The sequence below is a fragment of the Callorhinchus milii genome, unplaced genomic scaffold (genome assembly GCF_018977255.1).
Source record: "Callorhinchus milii isolate IMCB2004 unplaced genomic scaffold, IMCB_Cmil_1.0 Scaffold5, whole genome shotgun sequence".
Lineage (NCBI taxonomy): Eukaryota > Metazoa > Chordata > Chondrichthyes > Chimaeriformes > Callorhinchidae > Callorhinchus > Callorhinchus milii.
This window is the reverse complement of record NW_024704746.1, coordinates 19,482,219-19,502,376: the sequence shown is the minus strand read 5'-3', so window position 1 is coordinate 19,502,376 and position 20,158 is coordinate 19,482,219. Positions and strand designations below refer to the sequence as shown.

Below are 20,158 nucleotides of genomic sequence, written 5' to 3'. Positions count from 1 at the left end.
AGTTAGCACAATATAATGAGCTGAATGACCACCTTCTGTCCTGTAAATTTCTGTAGTTTTATGGTCTGTCAGATGTGCCTTCTGTTACGTAAAAACCAATCTGTTTATATATGTTTTCAGCAAATAAAAGTTATTAGACTTTTTGAATATGAGCCACATAAATAATTGAAGTCCCATGGAATATTTGAAATGAATATATGAACTTCTGAATGGAGTTGACTCAATTAATTCAGATGTTACTCTCAGTTCGCTGCAGTATAAAGTATTGTTAAAATAATTGAAATCCGGACTATGATATGAAACTGTCTTCAAAAGAGAAATTCACGGCCTAATTAAAAATATATATATTGGAAGGTTTGACGTGGCTTTCAATTTGAGGCTTCTGAACAAAAATAATAATGAAAAAAATTAAAAATGTGTCCTTGGGGTTTGCAGTCAAAGCAATTAGCCAGGGAATTGATGTATTAAGAGCACTTAAAATACGCTTTTTGACATTTTTATTCGGTCAGAAAACCACCATACGATTTTCATGGACGAATTTGTTTGTTTCCAGGAAATAGTCTATCAAAAGCACCAAAAGGGACAACTGTTTTTAAAAGTGGATTTTGCAAGGCCGTTTGTGACATGTCAGTTCCGTATGTCACAAATTCGCCTTTTGATGTTTAGATCCTACTGAAAAACAATTGAACTTTAAATGTTCACGCTGACAAAGGACTTGGAAAATTACAAGTCAGAGACTAGCCCTGACGAACTGGATCCAGCCTCACAAATGCTTCACTTGTTGCAGATCCCTAAGATAAAGTTTTCAAGTCCAGGGTGGAGAAATCTCTTTCAAACTCTCTCGTATGTTCTCTGCTAGTCCAACAGCTGGAGGTTAGGGGGAAATGCATCAGTAAGGCAGTCATTGTGTTTCAAGGTCAACCACCAATAAAGCAGCTTTTATATCTCATGGACAGCACGTTTTTGATCTGACGCTCGATCTGACACTTGACTATTCGGGGTGGAGAATCGTTCTGCCTGTATACCATCATTCATGGTTTACAACATCGTGTCATTTTTGCAGAGGAAAATAAAAAATTACAATTTTGCTGGAAAACACATTGCAAATTGGGAGTTTTCTCTCTGCAATCCGTCTTTTCATTTGCAATGCATTGCAATCCCAATCCCAGTTTCATTTTCTGTATCAGCTATGCACTTTATTTCTCTCAAAGACAATAGCAACTTGGATTGATGTAGTTCCCTTCAGGCAGAGTACCGTCTTGGAATCCAGTACCTGCAGAAGGTATCACGCATCAGGTAACTGCAGAAACTGCTACAGGTATTTGCGAATCTTACAAATTAGACCCCAGTGTTCAATATCCATCCACTTTAATACCTAGCTCTCCGTTACACCACAATTTTTATGAATATCATTTGACTTGTGTTTTAAATATACTTTGTCTTATACTGTGTCCATCTCAATCATTAATGTTTCATCTTGTTTTGAATCCAGTCTGACTGTAAGGGTCCAATGTAAAATAGGCTTGTGGTAATATTAATCCAGTTCTTGGTGACCTTAGGCTCGCAGAATTAAGAATTACCCACAACAGGCAATTGCATTTGAGGTTGGCTGCTGCAGGAATTGGAAAAATTAATTCTGGTTTCAGTAGGGGTGCTCTTAAAGGGCTTGCTTCCAGGCTCATTATTGAAGCAGAGAAGAAAGAAATCAAATCTGGATCTGTAAGGTTTTCAAATTGCTCGGAGACTTGTTCCTGCTGAGACCCTGTGCTTTAATTCAGGCTCAGCAATCAGGCTCATGTGGATGGATTGAATGGAATTGGGCCATTTATACTGCTGGGTGGCTCCATACGACATACATGGGAAGATTCCACCTGGGTCTCTCGATTTATTCTGTTTAAAGAGCATCCAGAATTTGGTAAATTCTTAACTACAGCAGCCGTCATTTTGAAGTTGGTTTTAAGCAAATATTTTTGGGCCGCTACAGAAAACCGTCTTCGAAGTTAAAACTGATTTCAACTGAATTAAACACTCTGAGACGCTGTCTGGCGTGAAGGGCGCTATATAAATACAAGTTGTTGTTGTGGAATTCATAAATGTGGGGGAAAATGCTTGATTTTACACAGTTCTTGTATTAAGAAAACATCAATTCATTTTCATTGCACAGTATGTTCTATTCTAACTTTACGATGGGATATAAATCACATGCATAGTGTTTTAATGTTTTTTTTTAGCCCTTAGAGTTAAACAAAACACTAGTGCATTGATTAGAATCTGGATCCAGTCCTGCACTATATATTTACATTAACTTTCTTGTCCTACATTCAGACTTTTACAGTTTATGATTTACAGATTTGGGCATTTTCATATCCAAATGACTATTCACAATGTTTCCATCGACACATTTCTCTAACTTACTCTTCCTACTACTCTACCTTACTCTTCCAAGCTTCACTGATGAGAAGAGTGTGCTGGCCTGTGCCTTATGTAAACTAACTGTTACAGTTTTAATCAAGTGTAAATGCTGTCAGTCAATCTACAGTTCATATTTACTGGTATTGATTTCTGAATAAAGAGGCAAGACATCATCATCTTTTGTCTGACTACCCTCAGAAATTTATTTTTGGTCTATTATCAACATGGAGTTCAAGTTATTTGTATTCATGTGTTGCATTTTTGCATTAGATCTTCATCATCTGTTGCGACAATTTACATTGTGTTATCAGGCTCCAGCGAACCTATGTTTGATTTTGTTTGTAATTAAATATATTTGTGTTCAATCTATTTGTGTTTAATCTACAAAATTGCTCTTGTCCTGATCCTGACTTGGTATTTTACAACCTGTACCAGAAATATAAATTGTATTGCCTATTTACCAAATGGATTTGATGATGATTCACTTATGGTTATGAACTAACTTACCTTATGAACTAATTAACTGATTAAATACCCTGACACCATTTGCTTCTTTATGAAAATTGGAACTGAGCCTTTTGCATTCTTCCTTCCATTGCCCTGAAGATGGGAAGGTGGAGGTTGTCAGTTTCTGATTCAGGAGTGTCTCTGCTATTTTTCCCTCAGCCTCTCCCCAGATAACCCAATTACAAAAGAGACAGATTAAGTGTGAATGTCAATAAAACCTGGGATTTGAACACTACCTAAGATTTCAACACTCTCAACACTATATCTGCTTGCTCTTTCACTCTGGTAAATTGCATGTGAGGCACAGTTTAGCTGAGTACAAGGAAAGCTAAGTCATATGTGTTTATAAGCAGTACTATTTAGATCAGTTGGTGTCCTCCCTTTCATGGAAATATGCATTGAGTACTAATAGGTCTCTTGATAACTTCTCAGATTGGTTCTGTAAACTCACTTATTCTAAATTTTAGCAGGAGATCCAATGTTTGTCAACTGAACTTGTTCTGTTTCTGTATTTCGTTTTGTCTTTATAATAGTGAAGGAGGCTGTTGCCAGCATTAAGTTCAACAGATGGGGGTTCCCAGAGATTGATTCAGAGACCATGCAGGCCAGTGAGCCATGGGTATTCGCAGGTGGTGACATTGCTGGTTTGGCCAACACAACCGTCGAGTCTGTGAATGATGGGAAACAGGCTTCCTGGCACATTCACAAATATTTACAGGTCAGTAAGGCTCATCAGTTACCTGCTGAGTAATTGTACTTACGTGTCCTTTCATTGCTTACTGGCATCTCAGAATACTTCATGTGTTCATTGTTTTAATTGCCTCCGACAGAAGAACTTGCACTGTTTGACAAAATTCTGTTGACTTACATCTATTTTTGTTGCTTTTTAATAATTAAAAAGCCTTGCTTCATTAGAAGCCAAGTTTTCGCCACCTGGGTATATTTTGTTCAAAAATATTTTGTTGGTGAGAGTGGTTAAACCAGCAGTCTGTTTAATTCATTAAACGATATGTCACAGATAAATAAATGCTTATGAGGTTTTTGTAAGTTAAACTTGCCAACAAAGGTTCAGTAGCAAAAGAAAAGCATGCAGAACCTCACATTAGAACAAAAGACTTAATGAGTGAGAATCTTGCTGTATCCTAGTTCTAATAATACCTTGCCCTAATAGACACTCTTCCTGTTTGAGCCTGCACTGTGAGTGTTAATTGAATATTTGACCATGGAGGCAGCCACAGTAAACCCAGACTTCTTATAACCTGATGTCCATATCCACGTAACTCGATGTTGTTGGCTCAGTTTGGTTTGGATACTCTTTAGCCTGGTGATGGGTTTCTGCATGTGTTAGACATCCAGCTGACCCACCAAAAAAGCCTAGGGTCATTGAAGTCAGTTGTAGTCTCTACGCTCACTGCGACTCCAGATGAACTAACTCAGGACAGACCAAGGAATGACACTGGGTCCCTGCATTTGTATGTTACTTAGTGCTACATCCTGTAGCTCAGTGGTTAGAGTACTCGCCTTGCAAGCGAGACACCTGGGTTCAATTCCAGGCAGGGCGAAACCTTGGGCCAGTTTCCTTACTCCACACGCCTAATAAATAATCCCTCCAAAACAAAGCAATAATAAATTTGTCATTTTCAATCCACGACTGTTTGTGGGACACTGCTGTGCGCAATTGGCTGCCTCGTTTCGCCCACAAATATACAGTCAATTTACTTTACAGTCTATGCTGTGAAGCGCTTTGAGACGTCGAGAAGATGTGAAAAGCGCTATATCAAATGCAAGGATTATTTATTATACCCACCAATAGATAAGATCTCCTTACAATTGGCTGCACAACACCAAGCTGCGTAAGTTAAGTGAACCATTCTTAAGCTGGCGAAGCTTCAGCTCAGCCACGCACCAGAAAACAGATTGCAATATGTGGTTCTCGAACCCAACAATACTCCAGTATAAAAGTGCACGGATAAGTTAACGTACAGCATGACTTTCATTACTGCTACACTAGCCCCTGATCCTGTACAATTTAATACTGTTGGAAATGTATATTGTCAGGGACACCTCATTTTGGGAATATTTTCAGGAAGATTGAGCCACCCCACCCCACCCCCGACCTCCATTTTTAGTCAGATCATTTTAAAAATGGAAATCCAGTCACTGCTCAAGGAGAAGGGCGTTATTGCACTCCACTTGTCATCACAGGAGGTATTAATCTGACTCCAACATCTTACAGTCCCACGGGGGAGAAATATTTAAATAAAATCATTTATTTTAATATTACATTATTCATATCTGTTAAACAGAATACACAGCGGGGAACTTAGTCACTGCTGAGTTATGAGGTCTTCCTCAGAAATGGCACCATCTAGATAATTTACTATTCCTTATTGTATCTTCTCTTTAACTGTGGAATTGCTGCTGCAGTCAATTTTCATTAACGCAATTCAACACGTGAATTGCTCCATGTGTGCTACATACCGTCAGAACACATAGTGTGTATTTTAAGCAGCGTGTTGGGAATTGGAAACAAATTGCCATAGCGTTAGAAAAAAAACCTCCTAAACCAAAGTAATAACATGACTTCTGGTTCGGTCTCTCGGCAGGTGGTATGTAAAGATACCAGAATTTTCAGTGTTCTGGCTTGATGGTATTCACCACTGTATCAATGTCCAAAGTGCCTCTATCTAGACATGTTAGAATATTGCCCTTAGGCTACTTAAGTTAGTTTGCACTGCAAGTTCCCTATCTCCTTGGTATCATACTGGCTATTACAGTCTAGTTGCTAGAAAATTTAAATTTGGATAATATGATTTTGATTTATTTCATTTAAATTGTATTATTAGTTAACGATGTTTGTAAATTATTAAATGTTATGGTGTTCCCAATGGTAAAATTCCATATACTTTACTATCCTAGACATATTCAAATAGAATGCAGAATATTAACATGATCAGTTTGTATTCCCTATTGTATCAAGCATTCATACCACTCTCTCTGCAGTAATATCTATATTATATTTAGGGCTTAATGATAAAATAATAATAATCCTTGTATTTAATATAGGAGATTTCGCATCAGGAGAATTCTCAAAGTGCTTCATGTGTTATATTTGAAAGTGTGATGGATGTGTATTCAAAAAGAGAGGGAAATTCTCCCTCTATCCTGGCCAACAATCCTCCAGACCAAATTGATCATTCATTTTCTGGCTCTTTGTGGGACACTGCTGCGTTCAAATTGGCTGCTATGATCGCCTACAAAATATACAGTGACTACACATTACAGTTCATCCTATGAAATGCTTTGACACACCTTCCAAAGTGAAAGTTCTGTATCAAATGCAAGGGCTATTATTATATTATTATTTACATTTTAATTCAAAGCTTTTGCTTATTTTGAAAGCCGCAAAACACACATTGAGTACTTGAAGGGATGAAGTCACCGCTGCCAAGCATAGTTTGAGTCAATTGCCCTTTTTCATTCTGTAACAATACCAAGTTTTATTGTTGCAGGTGAGAAGTAAATGCAAAATTTCTGGCCATGTTATGCATCATTTGATATTATGTAAGCGAGTATTTTTGTTCCTTTTTCTTTAGAAGTAATAATAATTTGATCACTCAATCCACAACTGTTTGTAGGACACTGCTATGCATAATTGGCTGCTGCGTTTTGCTCACAAAATATACAGTTAAATCACTTTACAGTATATTCCTTGAAGCGCTTTGAAACGTCTCAAAGCTGTGATAAGGTGCTATATCAAATGCAAGGATTATTATTATTATAATGGTTGTTTACAGTTCATATCAGTTGGCTAAATCACACAATTATGAAGCGTTGGCTGCAAAGGACAGTAATATTATAAAGTCTTATTAGATTGCTGCTGTAATTATTTGGGTAGATCGCAAGTGGGGCTGCCAGCATTAGTTAGGTCTGTACCCAAGATGATGGGTTAATGAATATTTAAATGTTAACATAACAGTTATATGAAGCTTGATCCTGTCTATAGAAGATTAATTGGAAATCTCCAAACAAACAAGGGATTGTGCGTTACATTTCTGCTCTTTCTTTGCCAACTTTCAAAATCTCATAACCCTGTGTAGGTTTTCTTTAAGAATGAAAATACATTGCTTACACAGCTTCACCTGTAAACAGTGTCAGCTTTCTGTTTATTTTGCATTGTATTTGCATCAATGACGTGCATTATCTCAAAGTACTGGAGAATTATTGTCATATGACCATAAAAACAAGTCTAACTACAGGCACGAATACTAAAAAATATTGAGGTCTGTGCCAAACCTCTTTATTTGTGTTCAAATCAAAACATCTAAATAAATATAAATTGTATTGAATTGCACCATTGTATAAAATATTATAATAAATAATAATCCTTACATTTGGTGTAGCGCCTTTCATGTCAGGAGAACATCTCAAAGCGTATCACAGTCAAGTGGAAGTGGTTTGTCAAGTGGTGTGACTATGTATGATAGGCATATATGGCAGCCAATTTGAACACAATAATGTTCTACGAACATCCATGAAGTGAATGACCAATTTGACCAGGACAGTGGGAGAAACTCCCTTCTCTTTTCAAATAGTGCCATGGGATGTTTAATGTCCACCTGAACAGGCAGATGGGTTCTCGGTTTTTAACGTCTCACCTGAAGAACACGTGAATAATGCCATTTGACTGGCAAAAAAAAGGATCCCCAAATGATCTTCTTGTTTTTTAAATTTGTCTAATTTCTTTTTCAACTTCCAGTCTTTACATGGCTATCTCATTCTTGAGAAGCCTGAGCTACCTCTCTTTTACACGCCTATCGATCTCGTGGACATCAGTGTAGAGGTGGCTGGATTAAAATTTTCAAATCCTTTTGGCCTTGCCAGTGCAGCTCCAACAACCAACGCAGCAATGATTCGAAGATCCTTCGAGGCAGGTTGGGCCTTTGCATTGACAAAGACGTTTTCCTTGGATAAGGTACGTGCACAAAACTTAACAGTAGATTGTCAATCCACAGTGTATGTGTTTCCCCGCACCAGCTACGGCAATTAATTAGTCTAACATTGAGAACATGTTATCAAATAGTCTTTATAATTTAACGTTTGTTACTTCCATCTGCTGCATTTTCTGTTTTGCATTCCAATTGCTGCCACCTCGTGAATACAAGTAACGCCACCACACAAATCCTTCAAAAGACGATGGTGATTCACAAAGAGTGAGGAGAGCAGACATTGTTTTCAATTATTTTGCTATTTAGTCTTCAACAGTGGCTTCGCTTATGTTGCAAGACATATGCAAAATCACTCCTCTGCCAGTCCTCTGTTCCATTATTTAGCATTTGCACGTATCACTGTGTGCTTCTTTGTATGTCAGCATAAGAGAACAGGCCACTCTAGAGGGGAACCCATAACCAATTTACAATGTGCTGCCTTTGAATAATTTCTGACATGATGTGATCTTTTATGCCAGAATGCATTCAGAGTGCAGAATTGGTTCTGGCTTTCAGCAAGAAAGGATGAATTCTATTAAATTTGGACTTTGTTTCAGTGTCACAAGGAGAGGATGAGCAGGTCATTAAAAATGCAAAGTACAGCTTAATTTGGCCTTTTATATTATTGATTTACGTATTATTCATACAAAGTACATATCCACCTCAATCTCTAACCACACACATTGCAGCTTCAATTTCAGTGGGGCCTTGCAAGCAAGGTCTTTATGCATGTTACATGAAAGAGAAACTGAATGAATGTGGTGGAATGTACAAATCGAGATAGATTGCTTACAAAGTAGAAGTTCAGCGTAAAATAAAACGAAAACTTATTTCTTGGTAAAGATAACATACAATGTAGTTCACAAAATCCTCAACCTTTTACTTTCTTCAAATCATTAAAACTTATGCTATCCTTGACAGAACTGGGATACAAATCCCATGACTGAGACTCCCCCCCACCACCCAGCTCGGAGTCAGGCTCTGCCACTGTTAAGCGCTCTGAGACGCTACCCTGCCAGGAGGGCACTATATAAGTGCAAATTCTTGTTGTTGTTGTTGTAATTCCACCCAGTGATATTTGGAGTCTGAAGTCATTTTAGAAAATAATTGATTGCATAATTTGACGCTGAGCTATTTAAAGTCTTGTTTTTTTTTAAAAAAATTAAGTGGGGAGATTTTCAAATTCATTTTATGGCAGAATAGGTCTGAATTGATGAATTTCACCTTGTGGAACATTATCCATATGGATCCAAAGAATTTAGTAAGAGATTAAGGCAGAACACTTTAACTCTGGCCAGAAGCTGAGGAATTTGTGGATGTGTAACTGAGCCCATAGACAGAGCCCTGCCAACATTAGTTTCTAAATGTTATTAAAGAGCTGGTTGCACCAGAAGCTCTAAAAATAATTAAAATTGTGTTAAAACTTTTCAGAGTCCATTTTGAGAGGATCAAACTACAGAAAAGCAAATTGATATCTGACAAAATAATCTCATGCATTGGGATGTGCCTCAATGCTGTTTGATTATAAGGTGAAACAAGCGATTATTAACATTGCATAGTTCATTGGTCAGGCCTCATTGGTGTATTGTGGCTTTGAAAGCACATTGGTGCCTTCTGTCAGTTGTAGTGTTGCTGGAGGGAACAGCATTAAGGATGGTTTTCAGGCTTAGGGGTTAAAGATACAAATTCAGATTCAGAAAATGCTAATTCTACGTTAATTTATTCATTTAAATAAAGAACGAGTTAAGAATGGGATTGAAGGGTACAGGGGTAAACTCTTAATATTAATATAATCAAATACTCCACAAAACATGTCTGTCATTCAAAGTGACCAGTCAAAAATGAAGAAGTAGGTTGAAAGATTACACTGCATAGTGGAGATTAATTTAATTACCTTGGGGCCATAGAGGAACATTGTGGAAATTTTCCTCTGGAGATTAGCAGCATTTTGCAGCACAGAAACAAGCCAATCAAGGCATCAAGTCTGTGCTTCACATAAACCACCTAATCTAATCCCACTCTCCTGCTAGTTCCCCACATCCTTTAATATTACTCCGTGCTAATAAAATTGATCCTTACAATGAGATTATTAAGTCAAAATATTTCATAGGGTTTAATAGGATTTACTGCAGAGTGTAGTGTCTGTGTATTTTTGTATGTGAACGCAGCAGCCAAATCGCACACAACAATGTCCCACAAACAACCATGAAATGAATGACCAATTTAATCTGTAGGGTTGTTGGTCAGGACAGCAGGAAAGTCCATTCTCTTGTAGAATAGTGCCATGGGATATTTAACATCCCCTGGACCTCGGTTTAATATCTCATCCGAAGGATGATACCTCTGACAATGCAGCGTATCCCCAGGAATGGACTGTCAACCCAGACTATGAATTTGAAGTCCCAAATGTGAGGCTTGAATCCACAACCTTCTGATTCAGAGGAAAGAATGCTACCAATTTAGTCAGGCTGACTCCCTTTTAAACTAATTGGGTAGAGCCTATAACAGAACAGGTTGTCATGAGATGTGGAAAGAAGGATTGAGAGGTCTTTTCTTTTCCCAAGCTTGCTTAAGACCCCAGTAATTATCAATGTATAGTTCTTACACTTAACTGAAAATATACTGCACTGAAATTGCACAACATAATGTATCTTCAGGACAGTTTTAGAGCAGTTTGAAAGTATAAGACCACAGCCTTTTTAGGAGATATAAAATATTCTGAATACTCACTTTGCAAGATAAGGACTGTGATCTTTCCTTCTGTATTATATTAACACTGGCAGATTGAGAGCTTTACAACATCTGTGAACTATAGTACTTTGGCATTTGAAATTCTGATCATTTTTATATGACAAAGGTTATTTCTTCATCTATATGCTATAATATGAATTAGTAACATTTCAGAATACACTTTTGATGAAGTGTGATTTGCCTTGCTCGCATACGAAGACAAAATTAAATGCTTACCAAGGGACTTAAATGAGAATTAGAACTCAGACTGAACATCTGCTTGAAATGTTATTATCCTATCCTACAGACAATGTTACTCCCTCATCGTCCAACTAGATTGACAGCTGAATGCTGCAGTAATTTCTGTCTCAAATATGTTCGAGTGAACTTTGCTTTATTTTTTTCGGAATTATAGTGTATGTTCTTCAAGGTATTTTTTAAAATAAATTCTTGACATTTGTTCAAGAGATATGGAATGGGTGGAGAGTCTAATATATTGTCACTGATTCCACATGAGCATCTTGCATTGAAATACCAGCTGGTATCTCAGTAAACCGAAATATTATTCTTCTTGTTTCATTATTTGGGCTGCACGTAAAAGGTGTACGAGTTGTGAAAAGGCTTCTTGGGCAGATTCTAAGCACACTGTCAAATAAGGGAAAGGGGAACAGAATTTCTTTGCAGCAGTAATTTGCCCCTCAGTAAATTAATTGGTTTAGATCTCGGAAATGATTGCGCAAAGTATGTTTTCCTTAAAAGCTTAGTTTTAAAAAAACTCCAGATGTTAAGTGTTTCCACATATGTGCATTAGCAGCAGATATAAGTTTAGATAGCTGATTTTCATGTATAGTTGTGATTAATATCCACTTGTTTCTGGATGCTTTGAAGCTAATGGAGTTCATTGTGACACAGATTGCATTAAACTGATGGAAATCATAATCTTGAGAACGACATCCAAAATGTATCTTATATTAAGTTACAACTTAAGTGTATCGATAGGCTCCTCAGCATTCAAAAGCAGACTTAATTCCAATTTGGGAGGAATGGAATTCAGAGCAATGTATTCCCCATTATGCAAAAACGTAACCATCAAAAGCTTTTGATTAATGAACTGTACAATTCTATAACAATAATAAAATTATATAAAGGTGGCATAGGTATGATTGAATTAAAATTAGTGGATATCTGACAGTTACATGTAGATATGTTTGGCCACTATTAGAACAGAAGATGAAGTTTATACGAACAAAGGGTGTTTATGTACACCTTTCTGCACATTCCACTAGTAATATTCTTCTCTTTTATCCAGTTTACTGTGTGCCATAACATGTTATAATGGTCTGACTTGTCTCGCATTCAGCAGTTGCTGTTTGACTCCTGTGTTGCACGCCTTTTCTCTGTGACACTGACTGATGTACAGTGTCAGTAAATTCATGAAGTTTGAGAACAAGTCGTCTTCAAAGAGGTTCAAACCGCAGAAAAGCAAAAGAACGCAGGAAAGAACAGTATTCGTTAAACTGTATGGGCACAACATTAACCGCAGACCATGCATGTTCTGGACTGCAGGCATGACGATCTGCTGTTTTGTGTTGGAATGTGCGAGGCAGACATGGCTGTCACAGCAGTCAATAAGATCTGAGAGGTGCTGACTAATTGCCTGCTAATTACACAGTAAATTGTCTAATTAAGCTGATGGTTAATTAGGGTACGCGAGCACAGCAGCCATGTGGAAGTTTTGTCTGATGCCTGGGAAGTGGCTTATGTAATTGGCACACGAGGAGAGACTGGCAGAAAACACGTCTAGAGTTAACACCGAGGCATTTTGTGACAGAACCAGGATGCAGTTCAAACAAAAGAGTTGTCATGTGTGTTTGAGCTTGTGTTAGATACCCAAAGCTCGTCCATGTTCTTGGCCAAATGGAGTTGCCTCTCTTGCTGCAGATTTTATTAAACAGCCATTTTAGCTAAAGTACGAACTGTGCTGTCAGTAACTATATTTGAAGGAAACTAATATCTCAGTAATTATATTCTGATGCGGCGTTTGTAGTTGCGTGACGACGCCTATTCGTTTAAAAATTATAATGTCTAGTATGCTTAAGAGTTAAGTTGCAGAACTAAATTGATTTGTGTTTGTGTTTTTCTCCAAAGAGATGTGTGAAAAGAAAGCAGAAATTAAATTTAGCTTGCTTATTGGTGTCATTTTAGATAAGCTTTTTTGTTTTGTTGGGGTAAAATATTTTGATATTTTGTAATTTCTTGGATAGCTTTGTAAATATTTAAATATCAAATAATATTCACCCTCAGTTTAGCCTATATTTACTCTATTAACATAGCATTTTGAAGTGTTCTGAATTTTAACAAATTCTTGAATGTAGCCTTAATTTTGAAGCTTTTTTTTTGTAAGTTCCTTTCAGAGCTAATGAAACGTGACTGCAAAGTTAAGATTGACTGCAACAATCTGCTGCTCTAAAATGCTATATAAATAGAGTAAGTGTAGTCCCAGGTGTAATTTCGCCCCATTAATATTTGTAACTATGATAAAATAAGAATGGAAACGGTACTGAAAAACACAACAATAAAAATAAAGGTAACTTGGGGCTAGAATGCTTAATAAGGTGGAAATCAAACTGGTCCCACTCTCGCCTTTGAACACTTCCCAACTATAAATAATTAAAATGAGTAACATTTAAGAACAAATTGCTGAGAACCCTTACTCTTTGACAGCTTTGAGCTGAGGTTGTTGCTTGTCGACTGTTCCGTTTGATGCAGTTTTCTTCCCAATAGAGAAAAGCTGAACAAAATGCTTACTGTTTTTTTAAAAATTGCAAAATGCGTCTTCTTGTCCCTTTGAAATTCAATAGTTGTTTATACTTGATGGTGTATACATATTACAAGTTAAACCACCTGCTTATTCTTCATGTCCCTTCACCAACGCCTGTCAACATCTGTGTATTATTGCTGATCGTTTGGGAAGCATTCAAAAGGTAGAAAGACTAAATCTTGAATTGAATGCAATGCAGGATTTGTAGCTAATCTCCCCGAGTTTGTGTTTGTGTTTGTAACTCTTTATGCATATGAAGGTGAGGATTGATAATGTGGTAATTAGATATTTGTCTGGAAACAAGTTTCCTGTAACTTTCATTTCCCGGCACTCAATATAAATAACTAATAAACATTTATAACCAGAGTCACAGAAATACAATTCTCGTAAGCACTAAAGTGGCAATCAGACCTTCCAACTGATTGGCGTTGTTTATTTCTGATAATAACTCTGTAATTTTGCTTGTGTCGGGTGACATATCACCAGCTAATGAAAAGTTAGTGACCTCTGCTAAATAACCCAATTAACATTTATAAGCAAAAGTACCCCAATTAACATTTACAAGCAATGCCGCAGAAATAGAACCAGCATAAGAATCGGAAGATGACAATAATTAAGCTTCTGAGATTGAGCTGCCAGTGGATGATAATGATGTGGTATTTTGGTACTAAACACACTGGCACCACTCTACCAAAGCGAGGGAAATGTGGAGCCAAAATAAATGCAGTCTCATGTAAATAGCGTTCAGCATGAGGAGCTCAGCACTGCCACCAGTACTCATGCAAGTAACACGTGTCATTAGAATCAACACCTACATTTAAAGGAAGCCAAAGCCATGCTGGAACATTTGTGTATGACTGAATATTCACAGGGAATTCAGCAGCGTGTCAAACTGAGCAGAGGACAGCACCATGTCAGAGAAGGCCTTTAACATCTCTGACTTTAGTGTTTAGTGAAGTGCTCTAGGACCCTACACCACGTGAAGGGCGCTATGTAAATGCAAGCTGTTGTTGTTGTTGTGTTGATTCTGAATTTTATTGATTACGGATGCAGGGAATGCTCGAACCTACTCAACAGTGGCCTTGCATTTTGAGACATCTCACTTAGTCTGAACCCGATTAGATGCCAGGAGAGAATAGTCTCTCATTGAGTACATACAAAACTGGATTCCACCCTTAATAAGGTTTTTTTTCCAGGGCCTGTATTTGACCATTCATGTGACCTACCGTTCCTTTACCATATCCTGCAATGACTAAATATGTCAGCTCTATTCCCTTCAGCCAAATGCTTTAAAATAGATGAATGCATTGTTGCTCTCAGATCATTCATCGATATATTTGCTTTTCCCTCCTCTTCCTCCTCCTCTTATTTCCCTTTCCTGCTGTCTTTCCCATTACAGACCAAGCTTTCTACTGCCTTTGCTATTTCTCCCAGATAAATTAGCGTTGTTCTTGATACTGAGAGAAATTGAATACTGTCCTTGGTTTTACATTGTAAATGGATAGGAAAAAATGGTCCATATGTTATTCTGTTTTATTAAGCCATAATTATTGCATTTGATGTACTGGGCAGGTTTATCACTAGGAAGGAAGTTTGGGAGCAAATCTGCGACAGCCAATACCAGTACCAGACTTGAAATTCGCAGTGAGGAGTAGTAACAGTGGCTCAACACTAGGGTCAACTGAAATCAAGCACACAAACTTATTGCTCGTTTCAAAATAATCAGCTCTCTTTTTCAATCCAGTTGTCATCAAGGCTTTAAATTTACATTCTATTCACAGTAACAGACTCATCTCATCATGTTGATATTTTAACACCTTACCACATGTCTGCAGACAATTGAGGAATGTGTGCGTGGAGGGGCGGAGAGGAGTAAACAAATTACCCTCACTCCTTCAATGGCTCAATAAGTAAAAATGTTTCAGTCTGTGTTACAAAATGACCTGCAATTGGATTGAGACAATAGTAGAGATGTTAGGAAGCAAGAAAATCAGTGAAATTGGTTAATCAAATAACTATTTTCTTGGTTATGTAGAAGGTTGGCTAGTTTTAATGACTCCCAAATTACATTATATTTAATTGGCAAGAACTTGTAAAATAATATTCAAATAATATCACATGTAGCTTCAGAAAATATAATCGTGTCTGCAGAGCTAACCACGTTTGACAGATTAGATATATATGATAGATCATTTTTATAACGAACATCAAACCTAGGGAATATCACCAATAAATTCAATAAAGCTCATTTGATCAGCTCTAAAGTTGCTTGATTAAAATCATGCAATACTACCGACTGTAGCAGTATTGTGTAAACATAGATGGTAGATCAGCACTGATCTCCTCCCTAATGATCCATTCAGTGTTCTCCAATAGACAGTCCGATACATTATTTTTAATCTTACCAAAGCACTTTAATAACAGTGTTTATTTTTTACAGGCTTCTAATGAACGCAATGTGGAATGGAAAGCATAAATCCAATACAACACCTACTATCTTCCTATTGCAGTGTTTTGCCTTTTCTTAAATGAATCAAATATCCTGGCTTGATCTTCTTTTCCTGTTAACCCTTCGAGTTGTTGATTACACTCTGTGTAATAATGAAATGGTGGTTGACATTTGTCATAAACATACTCTTCTTCACAGTCTGAACATTGTCCCACTCCACGTCCCTGTATTGCTCGCAGGGTAAGAAGCAATCAAAGATTCTACATAGAAAATATCATTTCAACCTTTTTCTAAAGATTAAAACATGTCGTCCTTAATGTTAACATATTTAAGGTATTTGTCACAAGGTGCTCAATTATTTTCAGAGTTCAATAAGATTTAAAACTTTGGTTATCTTCGAATGCTTGGGGCTTGAGCCTGATGAAAGAGATAAATTATGTATCAGTGGCTTAGCTGTTTGCTGAGTTAGAATTTCCTCTCTATTCTTGTCATTACCAGTGTGGTCTTATGAGGAACTAAATAACCATTACTTGATGTTTATTTTGTTGCAAATTTGGCATCTTATCTGTTTAAAAGAAGTACTGTCGCTGGATTTTTCCCTCCTCTGAACCCAGAGCTGCTCTCTGGGTTCCCTGTATTATCGTATTAACATAATAAGCATTTAATTGTTATTGAAAATGCACTTGCTCTGGTAATTTGTGATTTCAGTAATATTTTGTTCCTGATTCCAATGTTCTTTGAATTAACCGAACATTTTTAATTGATTAAGGCTTCTCTTGGAAATGTGGATAATGTATTTGCAAGTTTCCAGGAAATTCGTTGTCACAGATGAGTAAGAGTAAGATTAAAAACTCGACAGCCAGCAACTCTGTATTCAACATGAAGCATATCTTCAGGCTGAAGCTTTTCCCCTTGGTGTCATTAGCATTTTCATTTTGGAAAAAATAAGGGTCTGCAGTGAATGCAGTAAAAAAAATTTCAACCTGTGGTTTAAATTATTGATTTTTTTGAATATTGAAGTAGTATTTCAAATGAATTTTGTCAGCAAGACTTTGGGGAGGAGATTTCAAAAGTAATTGATATAAAGGAATGCTTGTATATCTCCCAGATACCCCATCAAAGAATGCTGCCCTGAACCATTTGCTATCTGGGTAAGAGCTATTGAGGTATATCACACTTGAATGAATAGCATTGTGGAGCATTCAGTCAATGAAAATCTAAGCCGGGTTCATATTCATACTCTTACACATACCATGACAGACAAAATTCAAAGCACTGCATGTTGCCTGAAACTGACCAAATTGTAAATTAACAAAACCGAGATTGATTATTTTGGAAAATCCGTTTAAAGACAACTTGGCGTAGAGTTGAAAACCATTTCAATTCATGTAACCACAAATGGTTCTGGCGTCGGCAGAGGCTAAGAGAAGATTTTCCATGTTCGCTTCACTGTTAGTAATTTATTCTTTTTTAGCAACATTGAAGGGGTGGATGAAATCAGATTGATGATTTAAAACCTGAGCACTTATTTCAATTTCCTGGAAACTTGCACGTATATTATCAACGTTTCCGAGAGAAGCCTTAATGAATTAAAAATGTTTAGTTGCACCAAAGTAGTTTATCAGGATGTCTGGGGAAATGTAACAAATCAAGTCAAACTGAAGCAAACTGTGACATCTGCTTAGCTGATGAATGATTTCACCAGCTCTTTGTTCTTCATCTAGAGGTGATCTCTTTTTTTGATCCAACATTGACTTACTCCCAATTCCTGCAAGAATATAGCAAACTGATATGGAAAATCAAGTTAAAAATTTGCTTGTATGATCAAAACCAATTGAAATAATCTCAAGTTGAAAGTTACCTTGACATACTGGTGTTCTCACAAGATTCATCCTTCACCTGAGATGGATTGACCAGTTTTGTTCAATAAGACCTGCAAGGCAAACCAAGTGGAGAAATCTTCATTACATATACCAAGTGTATTTGGTTCCAAATGTAGATACATACTGTAATATCTTTCTTTGATTCAAGAAAGGCAGAGTCTCCCTCCATCTAAAGAGGTTATATTTAAAAGTGCTGACCGTGGCATGTGGAGGAGTGATAATTAACAAGGAATGTATTCCCATTCGATATGGCCTCCAGCTGATTACTCCTTCTCTACACAGATATCAGTTCTCTCTTACGATTGTTTTCTTGGTCTCTTCCCTTCCAAAGCTTTCAGCCATTTTGGCCTTATCTGCACATGTTTTTCCATCTTGTTCTGCGCTATTCTTCAATCCTATTTTTCTTTAAAAAATTAATTTAATTTGATCCTTTTTCTTTTATTATGCCTCCCCCGGTTAAGAAGAACGTTAGCTGACCACATGGGGGTGCTATTTGCATAACTCTATATGAGGTGAAGGGATAGGAGAGGTTGATTGGGATTAGCTGAAAGCGCATTAAAAGGGCAGAGCATCGATATGGATGGATATTTTACGGCATGAAATAAGACTAAATGTATAGGTAAGCAATAAACATTTGACACAGTTGGTGATTAATCACACGTACAGTTGAGATCATTTAATGGCCACTAACCAAATTTAGACGAGTACAATTTGAACTTTAGATGTATCTAAATACTATTTATATTAACCTCCATTGTACTTGAAGTTTTGTAAGTATAAAGTACCATTACGCATCCTAACCCAGTTGCAGTGGTTGAGTTATGGCTAGTTATTAGATTGAATAATTGATGTATCTGCTGGTAGTGTACAGGTAATGAGGCTTGTATCTCAACGTTTTGGTCAAACATAATCATGTTAAGTTACAAAGCTGGAACACTAACATCTTATTTTTCAAGTTATACTAAAGAAGATAAATTTGTCTGTATTCAATATTGCATTTTTGTTTGAAATACGCTTACAGTAAGCAAAAATCCTAAAAGCATTTCCTTGTGCTTTGAATTTTCGGCTGCATCTATTTATAATGATTAATGTCCAGCTCACTCTAATTCACTATAAGCATATGACACAGAGATTTACGTCTAGGAACAAATAATCCACAGTTTCTTGGAATTCAAATTGCTGATGTTATCGGTTATAGAGACTGTTCAGTTTCTAAATTGTTGTGATGTTTTAAAATTAACAAAATGATTTTCTTGGAAATGAATTAGAAAAGGATTATACTGTAATATAATTACTCTCGCTACCAACTACTTTATCGTCCTTGGTAAGGCAAAAGGAAATTACTGGTATTCAAACATAGAAAATTGTTCTTCCAATGCTTTATAGGCTGTATAAAGCAATGAGAACAGGTTCTTTATTGATCTTTTCAAAAGAATTATTGTACAGTATTAGTTTAATATACCATCATCTGTGCCTCCTGAAATGGGTGAATAGAAAACATGCTCATTGAGTTAACAAATAGGTGCTTTTGAGCTTTTTAGACCTCAATTTATGTGAAATGTTATAATAGGGCGAGGCTGGAAGTAATGTATAGGTAAATATGAGCTTAGTAGGTTGCCAGAAGTAGAAATTGTTTTCTGATAGACTTCTGTGGTAATATATCTCATGCACTCAGCAAAGTGTCTGGGTAAGACTTAATCTTTTACGGCTAGGAAGCTAGTTATTTTAATAGATGTTTTGTTAATTCCATCATCTTGTATACCAATTGCCTTGACACATTTATTAATATTGTTATTTTAACCAGTTTAAATAGTGATTTATCATATTTTCAAATAACCTCTTTAAGTGGGCCTACATTTCTCATCATTTTCCCATTATCTCGGACCATGCAATTTCTAAAACAGTTTGCGTATAATGGAATTGCTCAGATTCATATGCAGAAAATGGTCATTTACTTTTTTTTATTTAAAACAATAGTTTGTTGTTTATCTTCTTCAGGGTGAAAAGATGTAATGAGGTGTACTAGAGTGCATGGAGGGACTGGACTAAGAGGAGCAATTAGATAAAGTGGGCATGTTCATACTGGGGAAGAGAAGGTTGAGGGGTGATATGATTACGGTCTTTAAGATTCTGAAGGGACTAGATAATGCAGACCATGAGAAGCTGTTTTATCTTGTACTGAACAATAGAACCAGAGGACACGACCTGTGATTGAAAGCAGGTAAATTCAGAGTAAATCTGCGGAGACATTATTTCAGTGAGCGAGCAGTAAACTTCTGGAACAGGCTCCCTCGAGAGACGGTGGAAGCGGAAAGTGTCGTTTGTTTCAAGAACAAATGAGATAGATTTCTGCTGGAAAATAATATTT

General features: G+C 36.7%; 1 protein-coding gene across 2 annotated transcripts in view; it reads left to right on the top strand.

The window, feature by feature from the left end:
* Window positions 1–20,158, top strand: part of LOC103174634 (dihydropyrimidine dehydrogenase [NADP(+)]) — a 156,153-nt gene that overhangs the window by 78,043 nt on the left and 57,952 nt on the right. The window contains exons 12-14 of one of the 2 annotated variants that reach the window (XM_042334993.1): window positions 3,453–3,637; window positions 7,679–7,894; window positions 15,899–15,949. In XM_042334993.1, the coding sequence (XP_042190927.1) occupies window positions 3,453–3,637; window positions 7,679–7,894; window positions 15,899–15,934 (437 nt within the window). In that variant the 3' untranslated portion in view covers window positions 15,935–15,949. Of the gene's footprint in view, window positions 1–3,452; window positions 3,638–7,678; window positions 7,895–15,898; window positions 15,950–20,158 lie in introns of those variants that run through there. The other variant, XM_007887106.2, reaches the window with a different exon arrangement.